Genomic DNA, 23436 nt, shown 5'->3' on the forward strand with positions numbered 1-23436 from the left:
AGTAAAATTGCTTTCCCACAACCATTACTTACATCGTACTGTATATGGTATGTTAGTTTTAACATCTTTTTTATGCAGTGTTGTAGCTTCTGCAAAATCTTCTGTTCTGGCCTGCAGAGTTGAAGAATGTAATTTGTTTGTTAAGAGTGCTGCAATCAAGTGCATTGCTAATGCAAGACATCTGCAGAGTGCTCAGCTTCACGTCTGGCTTGCGCTGTCACAGGATGCCGTTCTGAAAGACCTACAGTACCCTGCAACACGCCTATTGAAAAAGCAAGACAGAGCAGGACCAATGCTCACTTCTTTGCTGATGTCTCTTAGCACTCCATATTTAAACTTTTTCTAGCATTCACCTGACCTTTAATGTATTCAACTGAGTTTTGACATTTTTGATAATTGCAATTTTTTTTATTTGCAATTCAATTTTATTTGTACTATAGCACCCTAATTATTTATCAGTCCCTTAACAAACTATTTTAAATTTTTTTAACTTAACATGGACCTGCAACATGGTATGAAAGGTTGAGGTAAAAAACAAACAAACAAAACAAACATACAGTACATTACTCAAACACATTACATACATAAAAGGTAAGAATTTGAATAATGAAAATACTTTAACAGGGAAGAACTGCATAAGGGATGAAAGATAACATACAGTATTGCTCAAATGCCATGAAAGATATTAACTTGATGCTGTCAGTCAAAGGGGATCCAGACATTGCTTATGTGACTCTTACAGCATGGAGGCATGCATCACCATCTCTCCCATGTACCCTGTGATTTAGATGTGTGCATTCTGAATATCTCAAAGCCCAATTTGTCATGGCAAACAAGCTGATTCTGTGCCTCATCCATGCCCAGCCAGGTGCAGTCATGTGGGGCTGATTCCTCTGCTTTATCAGGATGTGAAACGTCTCTGTGTTTGATTGGCCATTTTCAGCACATACAGGAAAGGTCTATCTTTTAATGGAAATGTCTGGGGTTTGTCAGGTTCATATTCAAGGCAGGGGAGCCATGCTGATAAATAGTTTAATCTACTGTAAGAACTAAGGGGTTCTGACATTATTCAGTTTAACCTGGTGCAGGAATCATGAGGTCTGACATTTTTATAAGAAAACAGATAAAAATGGGATATCAAAAATATTACCCTGAATCTAAATCAACCAAGTCTGCATACTAAGAGACAAAATCTATATATATATATTTATATAATGCCAGTAGTATTGCATTTTTAATACGTATTTTACAGATATCCATTTAAATGGGACTTAAAATATCACACTAAAAGATTTTACACAGTGGGAAATATTTGCTTTTGATGCTGTATTAGACTGAAACATCAAAGAAACAAACAACCTCAAGATATTTACAACTTAGGGGGAACTTTTTTTGGATGAAATTAAGCATTACAGTATTTGTACACTTACAATAAATGCAGGTGTTTCTGTTTCTTTTTGTTCACTCCTTTTCCTTTCCACTGCACTGTAAGATAAACTGTAAATGAAGTTCCTGCAGAGAAGTATGGGTGATGAAATCCATGTTCACAGTTTGTGAGGTGTAAATTAAATTCTGTAGTCACTATCATAGAAACCATGGCAGCCCAACATAGCGACTACACAATGAGACACCTACTCACTTTTCAGCTGTGAACATAAACTAATAACCGTTGAAGACTGCCATCTTTCACAACGATTTTCTTCATGAGCTTGCTATCTTATTTTACTTCAGTAGAGAAATTTCACTGTAGATGCTGTTGTCTACAATGTTTGTAGAAAAATAATTGTAAAATATTTGTGAGTGCAAGAAAGAGAAATTAAAGGACGGTGGCCTTAGTGTCTGCCATGTGGTGTGAGTATCTTGTTCTAGCTGTTATCTAGTGGTCTATTAGTGGGAGACTAAAAATCACGATTTAAAAATGTTGACAATTGGCAAAGGCTGCATATTGCCCAGTTTGGAAGCTGATTTGTTCAAAAGCTCACGTAACAGACATCTGCTAAGAAAACATCCTTTAGCAATAGAATTGTCAATTATATTGTAGATAGTTATTGGACACAAGCATTTAAAACACTAATTGTGTAGAGATTAATTCAATGTGTCATTCTCATTTTCTTTTTCTGAGACAACAGCTTCTAAGTGAGACTAACAAAGGTTATTACCTGAATAAGAAATGTAGGATAAATATCTCCCTGAACAGACTGTCTCAGAAGTACCACTGAATCATTTAACTGGAAGCATAATGGGAATTGAATTATCCATTTAGGTACTGTATCACATTTAATTTCCAAGTGATTCGGGTGTTTTTTTTTATCACAAAACAAAATAATCACAAACCTGGGTTATATTCTGAGGTTTAAGGCAAACCCCTGAGCTATTATACAATCCAGCAATACTAAAATGGCTGCAGTAGCCAAGAATTATACTTAATAGACAAACAGATGTAATTAAAACGTTAGTAAAGAACATAGTAATTTACATATAAATGTGTATTGTTTCAAGTCTCTGCAGAGCAACAAATCAGTTGGAGCCGTATAGAAGATGATGTGATTTGTAGTATCACATTTGTTGTTTTTTTTTACAATATATTTTCTGGTATCTAAAGTCATCTGTGCATTCTACAGCATTATAATCATTTCTAAAAATAATTTATCTTCTAAGAACTCTCACCGCTTATGCAAGACATCCCCATACATACTTTTGTTGCTATTGTAATTGTTCATAAATTATAGTTGTTTCACAAAAACAGATAAGAACATAAAAAATAGCAAACAAGAAGAGCCCAATCATTTCTTTAAACCAAATAGGACTGTAATTGCAGAAACAGGTAAACGAAAGTCTGTAACGGTTTAATTGAAAGCATCAGTTAACACCAATGGTTAACAGCTGACTCAGAATGAGAATGTGCAGATATGGGGGTCTTCTGGACCAGTGGTGGGAGCTACTGATCTTTGTCATATTTTCTTAGACTTGAATGTAATTGTTCCACTGATTTTTTTTTATTTAACTAACATTATGTTTCTGCATAACAGCCCTCCTGCTATTTGGCTCTGGAATCATCTGTTCACCTGCTTGTAAACTCAGCCTAATTCCTTCAAACCGAGGTTTCCAAGATTAAAATACTGTATATATCAAAAGACAGCATTATATCCTTCATATCTATTGCCTTAATTATATCCTGGCTGTTTGAAAAGATAAGTTCAATAAGAACATGTTCCCTATTTGAAGCATTTAAAAACCGGTTTAAGAAATATCATTCAAGCCGTTTAAACCTTGTTAATTTTTTATATTCCCTATCACAGAATCCCAATTTATGTGTGGAAGAATAAAATAGCCCACTAACATTTTCTTGTTGCATATTATTCAGATCACATTATACAGTAAGATACTGTACTATTGCTGGCATTTAGTGTCCTCTAGAATACACCTACAGTAAAGTTAGAATTTCAATCTACTGTAGTTTAACACTGAATTAATCATAAACTGCATGTATTATTTTATATATACATAGGCCACACTACAACCTTATCTTCGTTCACATCATTAGCCATGTTTCAGGTAATCCTATTTTGTCAAAGCTTCCTGTAGATGCAGCAGCCTCATATTCTTGCATCTTATTCCTTCTGCTTCCAGCCTATGTCAGAGAGTTGACTTGTGAGCTCCTTTCCCCCCAGATCCCAAGTTTAAATATTCCTCAATCATTCAACACATAAACTTGCCCAATATATCAATGTCCTTGTACAGATCCCATTTGTTCTGGAGTCACAATGCCCCCATAAACCTAAACCTCTGTTCTCTGCATCAGTTTTTTAACTATACAGTATATCAGATCTCCACATCTTCTTCAACTTTTCAGGGCTTCCAAGTGGCACTAGTAGAATTCCCTACTAGAGATGAGCACTATGGACATTCAGCTCAAATTTACAACCCGAATTCTTAAATTTGTCTTTATAATTGTCACTTCACCTTTTCTAATGTCATTCATACAGTACCTACATGACACCTGGATCCACTCTGATTCTGGACAGGAACGTGTACACTTGCACATATCATTTAGACACCTGGGAACCAAGAACTATACAGGAGTTCCTGTAACACTGAAATATGAGTTACCTTTAATAATTGATTTCTTTAAGATCACTACCTTCCTTTTACTGAGGGGGACTAGAATCCTGGGTGGGATCTGTCAGTTCTCCCATTTTTATCCTGTGACATAGATACATTGCCAGCAGAAGACCTGGAAGCAGGTGGACATGACAAGCTCAAGGGACACTGCAGCTGTTAACTGTGCATTCCCTTTCCTACAGATGCACTCTGCAGTCAACCACTTCTCTTCCTTTCTGGTCTGAAGCCTCCTGGCTTTATGCTCATGGCATGTACACAATTTCCTGGTTTCCCCATTAATTAGTTTTTGCATAACTCCTGTATATTAACTCTCTATTGCACTGGACAAGCAAAATTGGCCTTAAGACAAAAAGACAAAAAATAACATGTATTTTAATTTCTAGTTCAATACCAATTTGTTAGCCTTACTACTGTATATGACGTTTCATACTTTTACTATATGTTTCAGGCAGTGAGATGAAGTATACAGTACCTTACATAATGATATGTGTACTGTAAAAGGAAAAAATAATTGTGACTGTGAAAAAACACAAAAACATTAGATTAACAAGTAAAACAAAAGTAAAAACATTCAAACCTTAAGTCTATATAACAAAATGCTACTCCTCATCCCTTATTGGCCACTTGTTCCAGAATCACGAAACTAAGCAGCTTAAAACAATGATCAACAAAAACGTCTCCGTCAAAAGGTTAAATGAGAAAAGTCTCTATCAGAGCAAATTCAAACCTAAATGCCTTGGTCACAGGTGCATTTTACGAATTTATTTTCATCATATTCATTTTTCAGATTATTTTTGCAAACTACGTGTAAATTTACATGCAGAACGAGCGTCAGACAGTGAAATTAGATGGATAAGGTAAACAAAATCTGACTTATTCTCGACACATCATATCTGCAAAAATCACAGATGTTTATTTGCACTGCAGATATTTTATTATACGTTTTCATCAATTTCAGGTTTTCTGTTTTGAGGTCTTGTTTAAAGAAGGAATTCATACAAGCTTAGGTATACCGGGCTCCAGTAAAACTCTTCACTTCACTTATTTTGCAGAATCCAGGCTGTAAGACATAGGACACATTCAAAGAGGAAAGAGATCAGTTTCTTTGTGTCTTCTTGAGAATTAATGCCCTTCTATGCCAGGTTTGAAACAGTCAGCATTTCTCAGAACTCTGTGCTGACACGTGGTAAAATCAAAGATGGAGACATAAAAACACCACGAGTCAATTGAGATTCAATGGGAAAATAACAATGAACAAAAAATGTAATCAAATTAATCCAATTGAATTAATGTAGAATAAACCAAATCAAGGAAGGATTTGCTTAAGACAAAGGGCAAGAGAACAGATCCATTGAGGTGCAATTCCAGTAAAGAACAAGGAATTTTATTTTTTGTAATTTAGAGAACAAAAATTAATATATTGTAGTTTGGGGGCAGCATAGTGTGTGAGTCTCTGGATGACTAGTGGGCTGTAGGGTTCAACACCCTGCAGCAGATACTACTGTTGTACCTTGAGTACATGGTAAGCTCTTGTCCCATCAGCCATTGTGGTGTACAGCGGTCAGCTGTACATATCTATCTATGCTGTATTGTATTTGTTTTTATAAAGCAATACAATAAAAAAAAAAACATAGTGAATTTTACTTTCCTTTTGTTATTTTTCACAATTTGTTACCAGTTGTTCATTACCGGTTGTTTTATGTAATTACTGTTGATATACTAAGTAGCAGAATATTCCAGAATCTTTTGATCATGTGTGCACTGACACTCTGGAAAATATCCTAGCATGTGACTGGCAGTGCTATATTTGATTTTAGCCCCTGCCTACTTTGGTGAGACTAGATGATTAGGATACCCACTGAGCAGTCCAGTTAGAAATCCAGTGTCTAATTGCCATTACCATACTTGGCTATTGATGGTGTTAACACTGAGAGAGCTTTGCAGAGCAGTTTAAGGAAGAGATGGATCAAGATAGACCACAGTGCCAGTAGGCACGGACTGGAAGGATTTTGAACAGTTAAAGACAGCATTAACTCGCTGTAACCAAATTGCATGAAGACCTGTAACTAAATTGTACTGTATGTTTCTATTTTTCACTATTTAGAACTTCTGTAATGGATTTCATTTTACCCCATCAAAAACCATAAAATACTAGATCAGCAAAATGTAAAACAAGAAAGAATCTTGTGTGTAATTATCGATTTAGATACTGTAGTCCTACTTGAATTGTAAACCAATGAGTAAACAGAAAACGATACTTAACATAAAATGTTTAAACAATGTGGCATGCACAGTGTTAATTGTAATCGAATGGCAAAAAACATTAAACTTTGAAGCTGGAAAATTCAGGTGAAAAGTTAATATTTTACTTTCTTGAAAAAGCTTTCTGTATGTGCAGGCATTCAGAGCAAACTGTCAGCGAACTCTTAAAGCCAAGGATGTTCGCAGATGACAGCATGCCCTAAATGGTAGATGTAGACACTAGTGGTTTGGAAAATAACGACCATTAGAATGTTTGTTTTCATTTCCAGAGCGCAGCAAGAGCCCTGAAGCTTTTAGGTGACCTACATGTACTATAATTACATTATAATGGTGTTAACATAATGTTTAGTCTTACATGAATAGCTTCCTCTGGTCAGCAGTACTGCAAAATGTGAATTCTAGAGTGAGGAATCGACTACTGCACTAGATTATAGGAGTAATACTGAAAATATAATGATACGATAAAATGGCTTTTTTATCTTCACCATGAAGACACTTCATGGATGAAGACATCCAGCTCATCTTGTTTTGAATTTGATTTAATTTCCAGTACATTATCCAGAGGAGTGTCTGTATTTTCATGTGCCAGAAGGTCATTGGCCTTGGTGTTAACCAATGCCTGGTTGCCATTAATTGGCTTGTTTTGCTATGACTCCACTTTCTAAGTCCAGTGGTTTCCTATGAATTCCCTGGTGACTCTCAACATCCTGTCATAATCATATGTCACAGTTCATATTGCAAAACACTGAGTGTCCATACTGTACTGTGGAAATGACTGGCTTAATTGCCCATCTGCCCTTCCCCTCCCAGGAACATCTCTATTGTGCACCACAGGGGAATTCAACTGATAGATAAAAGCTGTTACCTTTCACTCTAGTAAGTGCATCTGCCACAGTGTCTAGTCTCCTTTCACAGGAAAAAAAATCCATTAATAATCTAATTTGTATATGTCACTTTGTGGTGGCAGAGCATTATGGCAGAACTGATAGAACACCCACAGGAAATTCTGTTATAGTAACATTTATATTAAAGATGGACTACCAGATATACATTTTTAAAAAGAAATATCTTTCTATTTACATAAAATAATAATAAGAAGCAAAATAGAATACTAAGCCTGTTACCTGTATCAAATGCACCCAATCTTCTTCCTCAGCCTAATCTCACCTAAAATACAGTATGGTGGGGTCAAAACTGTAGTTGAATGACTCCAGGGTCAAAATAATGCTAAAGGGGCACAACTCCTGCCTCTTCATTTTGAATTGGCCACCCATTCTGTATGTGTCCAAAATTATTTAAGTTATGGTCCACAACAGTAACTGTGGTCTGTCCTGAAACCATAAAACAGAAGAAACACACATCTCAGGTAATGGGATTTTATGACTGTATTGTGCAGTTATCTTAGTTTGTTAAGTAGGTGGTGGCATTGGAAAAGGAAGGGCGAGGATTTCCTGAAAGATTCTAAAATCCTTTAAGAACCATCACCTAAACAAAGACAGAGTCGGAAAATATCAAAGAATCAGCACCTCCATCAAACTAAATGAAACAAAGCAGAGGTGTCTGTATGTAGCTCCAGTATGTTCTGTACATAAGGAAGAGTTATCACTCATTGTATTCTCACACCTTCTTTGGTTGTGCACACACTTCTAAGAGGCAATAATGTTGTGGTAACTGTACCTGCTGTTTCACATTAATGGCTCATTCTTATTTGAACTAACAGCACCACTGCTACAGAAAAAAAGAGATAATACTGTAGGTGGAAGCATCTATTATGTGGATTTCCTGAACTGGATATTATAGCATAAGACCATCTTCACTTCATTGTACTGTAGGTCAAAAGTAGCTTTACTATTGAAAGTGAAATCAGATACAATATATAATTTACAACAGGTACTCTAAAATAAAACATTTCTAGTATATGACTACTGTGCTTTCAAAGCTTTTATTTTCTGTCTTGTTGCAAATCTAATATATGGATTAAAATTGTTTAGATTTTTGGAGCTAACATAACATAAGTTTAGGATGTGTAGTGGCATGCATACTCTAAATTCATTGTTTGCTAAAATATATAAAAGAAACAGCAAAAAAAACATGATTCATATATTCAGACACTGACTTTTTAGTAACTATTTTTGTGTTTTCCAGAACATCATAAAATGTTAATTTATTATTTTTAGCACAGTCTATAATAGTATCCCTAGTATCCATAGTGGTCCTAAGTAGTCATTATTTGTAAACCTCCAATACTCCAGTTCATAAAAACTATTAATATTAAATATTAAATATTAAAAATTGCAAATATTTTCGACACTTACAGTATCAGTATATGGATATATATATACTGTAGATGTACAGTATGTCAATTTTTTTTATTGCTGAAAGCTGGCAGCAGTGCAGGTATTAAAAAAGATGCAAAGTATGTTTTCATAATCATATTGCAGCCCAACATGTTCTTAATTATAGGGCTGAGATTGCTTCAAGATTACAATTGTTTTAAATGGTTATCTAAAGTGATATATACTGTATATATCTTCTGTGGCTAACCACTGCAAGTCAGATACAGAAAATCTCTTTACTTAAATCCTGTTTTCTCTTACACAGCAGACGATACTGAATATAATTTAAATAGCACAATCTGAATAGTGTGACAATGGTAACATGTAACAGTTGGATGCTGCTTGAACTTGGTATTTAGTATCTAATAGTATAGAATTATACTTGTAAATGATTTTGTTTCCTGATGTGTAGTAATTGAGCCATATCATTTATTAGGCTACTTGATTTCTGCCGGCAGCAGGTTTGATTGTGACAAATAATGCTTGCAAAGTTGGAAAAATAATAAATATGAAAATAAATAAGAACCGGAACTTGATCTTTCCAGAATTCAAGAAAAAAAAATTCAAAAGAGTTAAATAAGATATTCTTAATTTGCCTTCCCCTTTTTATAATAATGATTATGTATTCAAATAAAGTGCATTGGGTTGATTTTGATTTTGATTTTGATTTAGCATCTTATAGATTCTAGTTTACTTGCTGTAGATGGCAGAAAGTATTCATTCCATTAATTTGACAGTTTTCTCTAGGTTTTCTTTTTCTATCTTCTGTTCCATTTGTATTTATTTTTCTGTGTTCTGCAAATTCTCGCAGTAGAAGAGAAAGCAAATGCTGAAAGTACGTTTTTATTATTGATACAATTAACACCTTTATAATGATGGTGGGATGGTTAATGGATTTGGTAAAGGAAAAATGTTAATCCAGATATAATAGGGTGTAATAGAACAAAAGGAAATGAGACGCTGGGAATTAACTGCTTTTTAGTTTTACTTGTCGTCCTAATGATACTAAGATACAGAGATCAATGGAAAATGAAAACATTACAGAAGTGAGTCATTATTCGTATCATAATCTGTCTGGATCAAGACAATTAAAGGTGTCATATGCAAGTGAACACAAAACAAAAAAAATACATACAATTTACAAAATGAAACATCATTATCAAAATTAATTGTGAATGTGCATCACCAAAATATTTACGCCCTTTGACAGCTGCATCTAAATGTTTATAGACGTTGCTCATTGTAGCTTTGCAGTAGTCCATTAAGCAAGGAATATTAAAACAGAGCCATTTCAGAATCAGTTTTAATATGAAGGCCAATTACTCCCAGCCACAGGAGACTGCTATGATGATTCCCTGACTACTGGCTCATGATGGCTTCCATATGCTCCCCAACATTAATTTGATTTAAACACCAAATGGCTTTCAGATATGCTTTTACGAAAACATCTACAATCATGATACAACCAATAAAGTTCTGTTGACATCTTTCAAAAAAAGTTTTGTCTTACTGTACCTCACACACCAACTTAATTTAAAGGCTTTTCCAAAATTTCTTAGTTCTTTTTTAGAGAAAAACCAGAACAAAAATAACTGAAATAACTTATCACGACTTGTTGATAAGAAATGTAATTTATTTTAAGTTGAACCACCACCTAGAATTGAAAATGGTGTTCAAATTTCTGACTTTTCAATCACTTACAGACGTGTTAAAGAATTAAAATCTGCCTATGTTCGGGTTATAATTGGGCACTCTACGTTTCCAAGTTTTACGTGAAAATTTAAAGTGCCAGATTAGAAGAGACCATTTAGTTTATTACTGTTCACTAGAAAAAATCTGCAAAAGGATTCCAACAGGGCCTGTAACATATCACAGTGTTTTTGTACAGATTTTATGACCTACACTAGCCAAAATATAAGCTTTTCTTTGTATAAATATGTATTTAACCCCTGTTCGGATTCAGAATTAAGAGTCCATGTTTGTCCCTGTGTTTTGCTGGGAGACTTACTATGTATGTTTCAAAGAACTGTTGGAATCTAATTAATTCCTACCCTTGAAAAAATGTAAAACATATTTGTCACATCTAGGGTGTTAACCAACAATCTAACATGAATCCCATCTGTATGTTTAAAAGTAACTTTTTTTTTTTACAGAGAAAGGTGACAGAAACAAACCTTTTTGTTTCAAGCTTGAATAGCTTGAATTCAAGGACAAGTGCAGTGCACTGTATTCCTGTAACAGCACACATGCAAAGCACCTGACTTGCTCTGTCCAAACATTTAGAATTAGTGAAGAGGCAAACACGTCTAGAATGAACCAATGAACAAAAATATAAGAAAAAAACATTCTTCTTAATCTTTAGATAAAAAAGTAAACAGTATGGAAGAAGAGACAAAATATATAACCAGTACTTGTCAAATTACCAACACCAAAATAAAACAATATTTTAGTGGAGAAAATAATAATTCTGCACTTCATCCAACACAGAAGTGAAGTACCCACTCTGGTGATGTGTGGCAGCCATGTAGCAGCAGCAGGGAGAACTGCTTCATTCATTTATTTCAGGGGGAACATAACCATTTCATTTACAGTAAACCAGCCCTGACTGGATTTTAGGCAGGACAGGGTTAACATACTATATCTGCACTTTTTCTGAAGGATTTATTTTGTACATCTATAATGTTATTTGACAGCTGTAAATCCACTCAGAGCGGCAATTCAAAAAGCAACCAAACAGAGATGAATAAATGGAATGTTCTTCTAAACCCAGGCTCTAACAACACATTAATCCTTCAGATGATATAACACACAGCTTCAAAAGAACCAAATCGAATGATTTATTGAGTAAACTTTGCAGATGTGCACATACAATATGAAGGAAATTTGGTCAGGATATTTGCAAGAAAAGGCTTGCCCGTTAGAATTCACTTCCACTCCTAATTTTCTAAAGTCATTTGAAATTAAGCGAGCAAGTAAGCAAGGAAACCTTGTATAAACGGCCTTATTTTGCAGTACTCACGTGGAATTTTGTTCAGTTCATTCATGAACTTGTCCTTCAACTTGGAAAAGGCATCATCCTTGCCGGCCCCTCCCGGGCTTGCCGGCTCTGTGACATTGCCAGGTGAGGCCGGGGCAACGGTGGTGGCGGGTGGCGCTGCCAGTGCTTCCCTGCGGCTTTCACTCATGATCGTGGCAGGCAGCCGGGCAGAAGCTGGCATGGAGAAGAGAGGAGAGAGGTCAGGGGCTCGGCAGCGCCTAACAGAAACGTACAGGAGAAAAGCAGTGCGCCCAGGTAGGTGAGTGTGTCTGTGAGAACACCTGCAGGTTTAGCTTGAGCAAACATTGCATCATTACCATAACCCTCTGCCTTTAGATCATACAATGCTTGAAAGGCATTCCCTGCTTACCCAGAGAACATCTATTTTTTTCTAGCTCCTCCCCCCCCACACACAAAGAACAAAGTTTTAAAAGGAATTTATTTAGGTTTGGATAGGCTGTGGCTGGCAGGAACAACAACCGCAGCTTCCTATTGAGCTCCAAATCTGTTTACTATTGGAAAGAGCACACTCATCAGCTCTCTCTGTGGGCGGCATACAACAGACAATGAAAGTTGTTATTTCCAGTTGTTTTTCATGAAGGTTGTCAGAGTTTTCATTGCCATGGCAACTGAGGGTTAATGGGCCCACTAAAGATGCATTGTAGTTATAGAATTATTGCTATCTGCCTGAGATATTACATCTCTCTCTTACACATTTCCTACCTTTTTTGTTTTACTTTTAAGATTGTTTCTTTGGCACCTTTGTCCCAAAGTTTGCCTAATCTATTATTCCTTCAGAGACAGAAATTAGGGGTAAACAGAGAGTAAGAGGAAATTTAGGATTTGCATGAGAAATCCACAGATAATATTTCAGTGTTGTACATGCTTATTCTTAAATAGATAACTAGATTAGGGGTTCTCAAACCTAATCCTTGAGGGCCATTGTCCACACATGTTTGGTCCAGCTGAGCTTAATGCCCTTCACATTTTTGTCTAAATTGGATTGATCTAACAACTTCTCCCAGCTCTTCAGGTTAAAGAGACATCTTCCCTCCATTAGCATGACTGGGGATCCCCTGTACTCAAAAAGACATGTCCTGTACTGCACATACTGGGGTGATCTTAAATTTTTCAATCGTACATAAATGATTCAAGATATTTCAGACAATCACACTGCTTAAGTGAAATGAGTCACTGAGTGTAGTGGTCAGATCTGGACAGTACCTCTAGATCTCAGCAGAAAAAAACTTTGAAATATCTGAAAATGTAAAATCAACAGTAATAACAACACAATTCACAAAACCATTACTTTTTTGTAGCAGGTACACTGAAGTTTTACAGACCTGACCCAACACTGGTAATCATTGTGCTGATTTTATTAACAACAAGATTGATCTACAGGGTCTCAAATGTGAAAGTCACAGGCGGCTAGAGTGTGGCCAATGTTGGAAATGGTACAAGCTGTACATCATTGAGAGCACTATAGCACCAGGTTGCAGGTTGCTGTCTTGTGGGATTCTGTCCCATTCCTCTCCTAAAGCCACAGGTGTCACAGGTGTCTGGGAGCTACTGTAGATTCCACGTGTCACCCCAGCTCATCAGAAATTTTCAATTGGTCTTACAGCTGGAATCAGCAGCATAACTATATTTTTCTCATTTCACAAACAAGACATTTTAACACAAGGAGCATTTGGATGTGCAATGAAGAAGTGTCAGGATGAGCCTGCAGGAAGGGTATTATCAGAATTATCAAGGGATTTGGATAAGGCTTGACATTCAAGAGGTTAAGTGACTTCATCAACTGTGCCCAGTCAACTCTCCCACTAATGAGGTGATTTAGTGCTTGTGTAATATTCACTTGAGTGTGTCACGAACAATCATGAATAATCACATTTTCAAAGTGACACCCAAAACATACAATGGATATTTAAATAATGTATTTAAAAAAACATCCATGCATAAATATACAGTATATCTGTTGATTCTCTCTCTATAAATATACCATTCCTCTTATTAAGGATGAATTTAAATGTGGCAAACTAAAAGAAGCATTTTAATAAGGTTTATTATTACACAAGTATGCATCTGGTTCACACTGTCCTGAGAAAAGCAATGCACTTTGGAAACAAGAAATATGTTGCATCCAGTCAGACCCTGGATTCAGACTAGTTCCTTGGGATGGGAATTCTGAATTCTGTTAGGAGTCATGGGAACTGACATCACAATCACTCCTCAAAAATCAATTATTTTATGTGGCTAAAATACATATGCATGCCTTATTAAAACAAACAATAACAAAATGCAGTTATATTTTGTCCTAAACCACTGAATACATAATACATGACTATTTTTCAATTTCTTATAGGAAAGCATTCTTACAGTATATACAGTAGTGTAAATCAGAGAAGATCATGTTTAATTAAGAAAAACATCTTTCCAAAACATTCTAGTTATTTAATTTGACTTTAGATCTAGAATGTGTAGTGCTTATTACACATTACAACTGCCTCTGCTCCTTTAGTTATTTGAATCATATTCTCTATGGTGTCCACAGGCAGAGAAAGCCATATTTCTATCCTTTGGCCACGGTTCAGGCAGCTTAGAGATAACAACATCAACTTTCGCATTCAAACTAGTCTGAACTCAGGGAGGAATACAATTGAGAAAATAACCTAGTATGAAAGAAATGATAGTGTTATGTTTATTTGACAGGCAACACAAAAAAACATGTGTTTTTACTTAATAAGGAAAGTAGTTTGAGTGTGTCATACAGCACACTGCTTTACAGAAGGCATAGCAGGTTTGATTAAATTACCACTGCAACACAAAATTACAAGTTTCTACATCTACCCATAAGTGCCAGAATACATGGAAAACTTATTGTGCTTGAAACACTTTTGTATGAATTGATGTTTGATTTTAACTGCTGACATTTTGAGGCATAGATTTGTAATAACATCAAGTACATCTCCACTTTATTTTTTATCATACAATACGTGAATGCATAGTATAGACCCATGTTTCAATAATGACATCCATGGACTTTTTGAATTATGAAATGTTATTCAACTACACATTGAATTATTAACACAGTCAGTTGGCTACCACTTATTATGCTGAATATACTCCATCATGTCACACCCCTGGAAAACCCCATTCATTCTACTATATATTCCTGCACTGCTGCAAATTTTAAGATGCTGACAAAGGTGAAGAATAGAATTGTAGCACCACTGGTTTGCTGTTTGTTACCATTTTTTATGGAACACATTATAGTCAGTTGCTACTTTATGAGCTGCTACTGCATATGTATTAGCTCATATTTTTGCAGAAATAATAATAACGCATCTCTGGATTTGATGGCAAATCTAGAGATGCACTAAAAGGTAGTGGTAGTTGGTGATGGTAGATTCCGTCTAGCCCCATCCTGTAACATTTATTGTTAATCGGGACTTGTTAAATTATTTAGTTCTCCTCACCTGTAAGTCTGAATGGCAGTTATTCATTTATAATTTCAGCTGATTCAAAGAGCCAGACATTCCTTTATGGTATCATATATCTATTACAAAACCATTGTGGATATGAAAATAGAGCCAAAGTACAAAATGACACCAGACAAAAGATAAAAGGCTACAAGAGACAGTTGGAGAACACCTGGCTTGCACACAGCTAGGGACGATCTGAAATGCAAAGTGACCCACATTTGTTTCAATTTGCTCTGTTGCCGTGCTATAATACATGCATACCTGACAACCATTATTTTCCCACACTCTGTAATTCACCAACAAGTCAGTGTCTTCCAAAATATTAGAGAAAAAAGATGGTCCCAAAATCTACAAGGGCAACTCACTCCCCAACTCACTCTGTAATTCACAAAACAAATACAGGAACACAAGAAATACAGACACAGTACAAGAAATATAAACAAAAACGTAGATGCCAGTCTCTAGTGTAATTTAACATGAATGAAGGATTTATAAAAGCATGGTAACATTAGTTTTTGTTATTAAAAAATAGAAATACCTTGGATATCTCATCGTTTTTATGAATCACTAACAACAAAAGCACAGGGTTGTATTACAGAGACAAATGCTTTTTCAGTGATGTCTCTTAATAACAAAGGTCACCTCTGCCCCCCCTTTTTTCAGCTCCCCATTGTAGAAACTAATTTGACAGACCTGGTAAAGCTCACATTTTCTTACAGCCTGTGTTATTTACACATCCAATTATTTCAGGAGATCCCAGATAATGTGGAGGTTCTTACTGTTTTTCCTGAAGGTCAATTGGGGGTAAAAATCCTTATTTTTCTGTTTTAAAAAAAAACATGCTAATTTCAAGGGATTTGTCGTTGATGGATTAATGCTTCAATAAAAAGGGCCATTACAAGCAAACCTGCAATCATAGCTGTTACTAAACTTAACAGCTGCCTTGACCTTTTCACCACTGTGAGCACCACTCTTATCATAAAACTAACCCTATCTCTCCTCCAACATAAAGTCAATATCAGGCCATTTTCACCTTCATTAACAACAGCCTCACTGCCTTGACTGAAAATGATACATCAGATGCACTTCACATTCCGATTTACGCCAGTAAAATACAGTATATTCCATGAGCTCTAATGATTTAGTTTTCAATTATCCTTCTTTAATATCACATTAAAAGTGGAAAGTATCAGTCTGGCAATCCAGATTACATAATAATTGCTGATTAATCCAGTTCAAGTACTTTTTACCCCTCTGTATGAATTACTTTGAATAATAAACTTCTGGAACTGCCACACAAAAATAGAGAAAAAGAAATGGACTTTCTAAATGATCACTATTTTGGAATTTAAAATAAATCTCTAATACAGTGTGAAATGTGTTGCTAAGGTGTATAAACTAGTAGAGTGGTGGCACTGTAGCTAAGGATCTCTGCTTGTGGCTGGAAGGTTGCCGGTTCAAATCCTGTGGTAGGCAGAGGAATTCTACTCTGCTGGGCCACTGAGCAAGGCCCTTAACCCCAACTGCTCCAGGGGTGCTGTATAAATGGCTGACCCTGTGCTGTGACCCCATGCTTCTCTCCCTGCCTGTATGTCTCATGGAGACCAAGCTGGGGTATGTGAAGACAAATTCCTCATACAAGAAATTGTATATGGCTAATTAAGTAATCTTATAATATGCGACTGGAAAACTTATCTGAAATAAAATTCAAAATCATTGCATTTTTTATTTAATTGAAATTATTTGGGTTCATTCTGAATAAAAATTTAGCAGTATCTAGCAGTGCAATCAACGTACTGAACAAATGGTAATCTTTCGCTTTGAATACATTAAAATTTCTCATCGCATATTGATTAGAAGAAAGCTAAACCACACGCTACATATACTGTAAATTGTAGGAGATGATTCTAAAAAAACATTAAAAAATCTTTGTCCACCAATCTGTATGAACTAGAAAGAGCAAAATGAATGAAGACTGTTTTATTTATTTACAATCATAAAACACTTAGCTTTGAAGGGGCAAATTTAACGGTTTGAGTCAAGACATTAGAAAACAAATAAAAAAAGAAAGGATCTAGATGCTAAAATGATCTACGGTTTGTAGTACCAGAAAATCTCATAATGCATTTAATACTTATTATGTTCTTTGTAATTTCATAATTACAATTCAATGAGGGAAATAACAGTTCTGAAGGAAAAGTAAAGTCAAACTATTATAATAATATCAAAAGCAGTGAGTTTTTAAATAAAAGAGTGTGAAAATTTCAGTAAATGAAAAGCTACTATAGTGGAATAATTGGGAGGGATGGGGGGAGATAGTTGTGGTTCCGTGCTTGGATGTCGTTTTCTTACTGCACTGTGCCTTGAAAAAAGAGGCATTTCTGTTTTTAACCCAATATTCGCTTTTGAAGTGCGTCGAGCAGGTGTAAAAACCCTACCCAATTATTTGCCTGCCAGATGGCACAGCATGCTTCTCATCACACTATTGCCTGACATTGCCTGTGCATCATACTTCCCATTTCATTCTAAGTAGGTCACTGAGTTTGCTTCCATCTTCCAACCATTTCTCGACTCTGTCCCCATTGCTTCACAGTGGGAGAGGCCTCTGAATCAGCAGTGCTCGTGTATGTTTGTGTAATTTGGTTCATTGGTGCCTTTAAATCTAGCTGTTTCCCTTATATGTCTCCTCAAAATATGCAGATTCCTTATGTTTGTGGCACAAAGAACAAGTCATCTTGCTACCATCTTTCGAAAGCAGGAAACAAAATCTGTTGGGTGATTCTACAGTACATCTTTTTTTTCATCCTAGAGTATGTCCTCTGAAGTCTGAAAGGAGCAAAATCTGAAGCAGTACATCGTGTTTATATTCATTTTGACTAACAGCTCAATTCTGTTTTATGAGGACGCAGCATAACACAATTGAATGCAAACTGTATTTTTAACTTAAAATTTCACTCAAGGAGTAACCAGAGATTTTTGCAAAATACACAGTAGTGCTATCCAGTACATCCTCACACACCAAAGCTGTATTCTTGTCTTTTAAAATTTAAATTCAAAGACTTCCACATTTATTTTTAAGTGGGCCCAGAGCAATGATTTTTTCTTTCGAGTGCTGTCTCTATTACTGTGCGAATGCTACAGAAATAACCCCAGACCCATATAAGATGTAAGCTTCCTCTTGTAGGGTCCCTGTTTATTAATGTACCTTGTGCATCTGGGGGCATTTTTCTGTATACCACATGAGACAACAGACAGAATACAGCCACGGGAGCAACCTTCCACTGTAACTTTAAAATAAAACATTTTAGAAAGTGAGAAATGATAATAGACTAGTAACAGTCATAATACCTACTAGTCAGGAGCAACACAGAGGTTGTTTAACAGTCTTGATTTATTTAAACTGCATTTATCGCTCGTAAACAATGTACAAGTTCAGAATAGAATTCCCTGTACTCTTCAGCACCAGCCAGGGAATCCCACATCACAAACTGAGCTGTGTACACATACAGTAGCTTTCTTCCAAGAGCTTGTGTTTCCAATGCTTATAGGAACCGATTCTTATACTTCTATTCTATGTTTCTGGTGCATACTGTAAGAAGAAAACATTACTTTGCTGTTTTAAATTATTTCCTCTCTGTAATTTGGACACCACAAGCAATGAGATGTTAAACTGAATTAGATTTCATCTTGAGCCATTTCACGCTTTTTATTCCATATCTCCTCCATATCCACTCCTCCCTGAGGGAGTAGGTTAAACATGCATTACTTGGCACTGAGGCCTAATTCAGCAATCAATACATCATTAGTGTATTTTAAATAACAGTGTTTTTTTACCAATCTATATCCCGTATATCACAATTGAAAAAGCAATTTCTAATCTAATCTATCATGTAGTTAATCCAATTGCATACTGTATAAACTTCATCAGAACAAAAAAGGAAATCCCCAAAATGTCCTTATTTTATCCTGACTTATTTTCTTTGCAATGAAGGCTAGATAACTCTAGCTATAGTTTCTAATCAGCAAAATAGAATTTGTAGACATCCCATACTTTCTGCATAGAAAATTAGTAATGCATGGACTAAATTAATAAGCCATCCTGTGGAGGTTTGAATTCAGTATGAGCTCTCAAAATTTAGTTTTATGCTGTTACAGACACTTGGAGCTCTGATCATGGCTCTGATGTTATGAACAGCCATTTCTGGGAATTAATTTTTCCTCTGGTCCATTGTTAATTCATCTAGGTATGTTTATTAATCATTTGCTCTTTATTTACCCTCCCAAAAGAGGGGCTTACTATCAAGATGTGTGACAATCTTCTAAGAAGGAAGGTATTCAATTTTGGATAATTGTGTTGATCCAGGGTTTCTGTATGTACAGTAAGTAGTGATATTGTATGTTCAGTATCTGCATGCAGTATCTGTTATGTATGTAGTGATATTGTTTTCTCTCTCTCACTCACAACAAACAATAGAATCCAATATCTGAGATATTTGTCATTTTATCATTCAGAATTTCTAAGGTGGTTTTCCAGTCATAGTATTAAAGTTGTTTCAGTATTTCAAAATATTAAAAAATCCATTATCTTGCTTGTTGCATGATAAGATTCACTGAAGAAAAAAAAACAACCGATGGACAGGACAAATTAAATCAACATTGTCGACATACTTAAACTATAGTAGTTCAGGTGGGTAGCTGCGTCAGCATGTGCAGGCTGCAAAAGGACAAGTAATAGTATTTTATTTCCATGCTGAAAAGAGAAGAAAGAAAACACAACTTTTCGGATGTGGAGCCTGCTGAAAGCTCCATGGCCGAAACGTCGTGTTTTCTTTCTTCTCTTTTCAGCATGGAAATAAAATACTATTACTTGATACTTAAACTATGTTCCTCTTCTTATCTTAATAAGCAATCATTTGATTTCTAAACATACAGTAGTAGTCATCCTTTATTAATTTCCTAAAAAGGTTAATTGTCTAATTGTATATATTTGATGTATCCCTTAAGCAAAAATTAAGGTAGATGTGCAACAGCAATTGTGTGAGCATTACAGTATATGTTAAACATTTTGAATCATATACATTTTGCTATACACACAATGACAATTAATGTTTCTAATACTGTAATAATCGTTCTGTTTACAGCTGTTTTTTCTGAATGCTGCTATGACATGCCTCAGATAATTGTATTAAAAGTAGGCAGTGTGGGTGACAAAAGAATTAGACAAAAATCCTGTAAATGTTTTCATGCTTGAACATTTAAAAGAGCTGAACCAGTCTGCAAAATCCTGAAAAAGAACACTAAATAAAAAAGCATACACGAGCAGCAACAGATATCCGTGTTTTGACCACATATTGTCCGTGTAACAGTAACAAACCCTGGCCACAATGCAAGAAAGTGAGTCAGACTTTCAAGAGCATAAGTAGCCTCTTCCAGAGATGAGAAATAATTGGTGTGTGTGCTCTTGGAAGCTGATGTCCGCTGCGAAATCTGTTAGATTTGTAATAGCTTTCACTTTTTATTCATTTCTTTTAGTGCTAAGAGATGCTCCCTTGGTACAGTACACTGCACCGTTAAACAACCACAGTTTCATTACGTGGCCTGCGTCTCTTTCACTAGTGCTGTTCCCCTTTATCATCTCACTTGCCCATTTGCAGAGCACGGCACAATAATGAAATTATGGTAGTAGAAGCATTGCAATAAAAAAGCTATTCGGCAAGGCTTAAGGGACCTTGTCAATTTCACTCTTGATTAAGAGAAAGATCGCTTTAGTCACTGTTCATGTAAACCAGTATGAGATTGCCCATGTGCAGTGTAAGAGCGGCATTTTGTCTACATTTGTAAAGTCTCCAGCAGAGCATAAATCATTGGTTAATTAAGTTAATATTCACAATGAGTAGGGGATACAGAAGCACGATAGCTACAGTATGTGATTAAGAATGAGACGATTGTTTTTCTTAAAATGCACAAACATCCGGCAAAATCTGTTTAAGCTATTCTTTAGTATAAACATGAAATTGTTCAGTAATTAAAAGATGCTAATGCTAATTTTATTTCTTAAAAGTCATGCTACTCTGTATGTGATCTGTGCTTGGAGCCCGTTATTACTGTACTCATGAGACAATATTTGATTGCATCGTCTGTGAAGGTTATGGTTTCAAAGCAGTTTTTCTTTAAAAGTAGGAATTTATACTCAATCCCCACAATCCTAATTTTGCACAACAACAAACTTGATAGCAAGAAAACATTATAGAATTCGTAAAAGATCTCAAAGCACTAAGCAATAAAAACTTGGAAAAAAAAAGGCAAACTGCAGCAATATATCCATCCATTCATTTTATAACTGCTTCATCCAATGCAGGTTCCTAAGGGAACCAGAGTCTATTCTGGCAAAGCATAAAGCACAAGGCTGGATGCAGCCTGGACAGGACACCAGTACATCACGGGGCACAGCAATACATAATATTTTAAAATCTATATAGGAATAACAGTTTGAACAAGTTTAAGGCATGATGTGAAGGAGAATGATTTACTAGAGAGGAGTGTTTCACAGCTTTGGTACACAGAGTAGCAGGAGAAGGTTCTATCATCCACAGATTGTAGTCTTTTAGATGGGGAAAAAACAAGAAACCATCATTAGAGGACTAAAGACTATGGCTAGGAGTACTGTATTAGGAAGTCAGAAATTTAAGGTGGAGAGAATCCCTTCATTGCCTTCAAAGGCAACAGCAATATCTTTAGGTTTGTATCCAATTCAACCAGAATGAAGTGCAGGGATTTTACAACATACAGTAGGTTATTATGCTCAGTCGAATGAGACTTTGTCAGAGCACACAGAGTTTTGTTTACAATGTGTTCTTTGACAAGTGGGGAATGGCTAGAAAATCCCGAACAATACGAAACCATATACTGTAGTAATTTCTATAGTACTGTAGGTTATGGCAGAACTGAACATATTGAGCAATGGTCCTAAGATGAAAGATATGTTGGTGTATATATTTTTGGACATGATAAAAGTTAAAGTATGGTCAAAATGTCCTCTAAATTACATTAGCAAATATATAACTATATACTTCACTATGATTTTTGGAGGTAATTTTCTATAAGGGAATAAAACTATCAATAAGGTTTTGATGATTATTTACAGTATTATTTTATGACCACTTATAGAAATAGGTCCATTAATAAATATTTAAGAAAAAAAAACAGAATCAAACCTCCAAAGAATACATGAATTGAGTCTTCCATTCATAATGAAGGAAGTATTGCATTTTCTTTATTTTTCTGTTGTTCATTTTTCAATATTGACCCAACATCTACTGTAGTACAAGTTAACTTTGCTAATCAATCTTAAATCATTCTTGAATGTGTTTCACAATTAAAGATAAGTATTTAAAATTAAAAAATGGCCTAATATCTATTAATTAAAGCTTAAAGGGAGGTTAACTGATATGAGACAAAACCAAAATAAAACTAGCCCTGTTCATAATCCAATGATATTAGCGTATCAATTACAAAATGCTTTTCATGAGATAAGGAACCTAACAGGTTTACAGTAAGTGTAAGATACTATGAAAGATATAACTGACCTACTATAGAGAAGAACACTCAATTTTTCACCAACTGGGCTGCCTCACTGTAGTATAAATGCTTCAATAGAACAGAAGCATGTTAAAGTACTAAAGACATGCTCTTTTTTGCTTTTATTGTTGCTTTTATTGTCATGGGGGACATGTTTTGGATAAATGCAGGTTTGATCGATCGGTTCTCAATCAATGTAAACAGTACAGTTTGACTACGTATTATGACAGAGATGTGTATGTAGTTAATTGATTCTGCTGCCACCCAATCTTTTCTCCCTCCTGGGTTCTGCAGAAGCAATGTGAAAAGACTATTTGAGATACTTAGTCAACTGGTCTGAGCTGTGAGTCCTATATCAGTTAGGCAGTGAAACAGAATGTTTCTATTATGAAGCAGAAGGCAAGACAGAGATTGCGTTAAATGTAGTGACTGAAATGGGATGTAGACAGTTACAAAGCAATGATATTTAAATAAATACAGATTTTTAAGTATTTTTCTTGCAAATTGTGAAACCTAAAAAGGTGGACATTTTCCAAAAGAAGTCTCTAAGGTCTATGCTGCAATTAGCATCAATTACTGAGCTTTGTGGTTTACTTTAGTGCAAGGTATATTTGCA

At 35.4% G+C, this 23436-nt stretch overlaps 1 protein-coding gene across 6 annotated transcripts in view; it reads right to left on the minus strand.

Moving 5' to 3' along the window:
- The window catches only part of syt1a (synaptotagmin Ia), a 310182-nt gene that overhangs the window by 70511 nt on the left and 216235 nt on the right, over positions 1-23436 (minus strand). For all 6 annotated transcript variants that reach the window (XM_006633538.3, XM_015352864.2, XM_069192263.1 and 3 more), the window contains one exon: positions 11740-11931. In XM_006633538.3, coding sequence (XP_006633601.2) covers positions 11740-11931 — 192 coding nt within the window. The remainder of the gene's footprint in view (positions 1-11739; positions 11932-23436) is intronic.

This window comes from Lepisosteus oculatus, chromosome 7 (assembly GCF_040954835.1).
Source record: "Lepisosteus oculatus isolate fLepOcu1 chromosome 7, fLepOcu1.hap2, whole genome shotgun sequence".
NCBI lineage: Eukaryota > Metazoa > Chordata > Actinopteri > Semionotiformes > Lepisosteidae > Lepisosteus > Lepisosteus oculatus.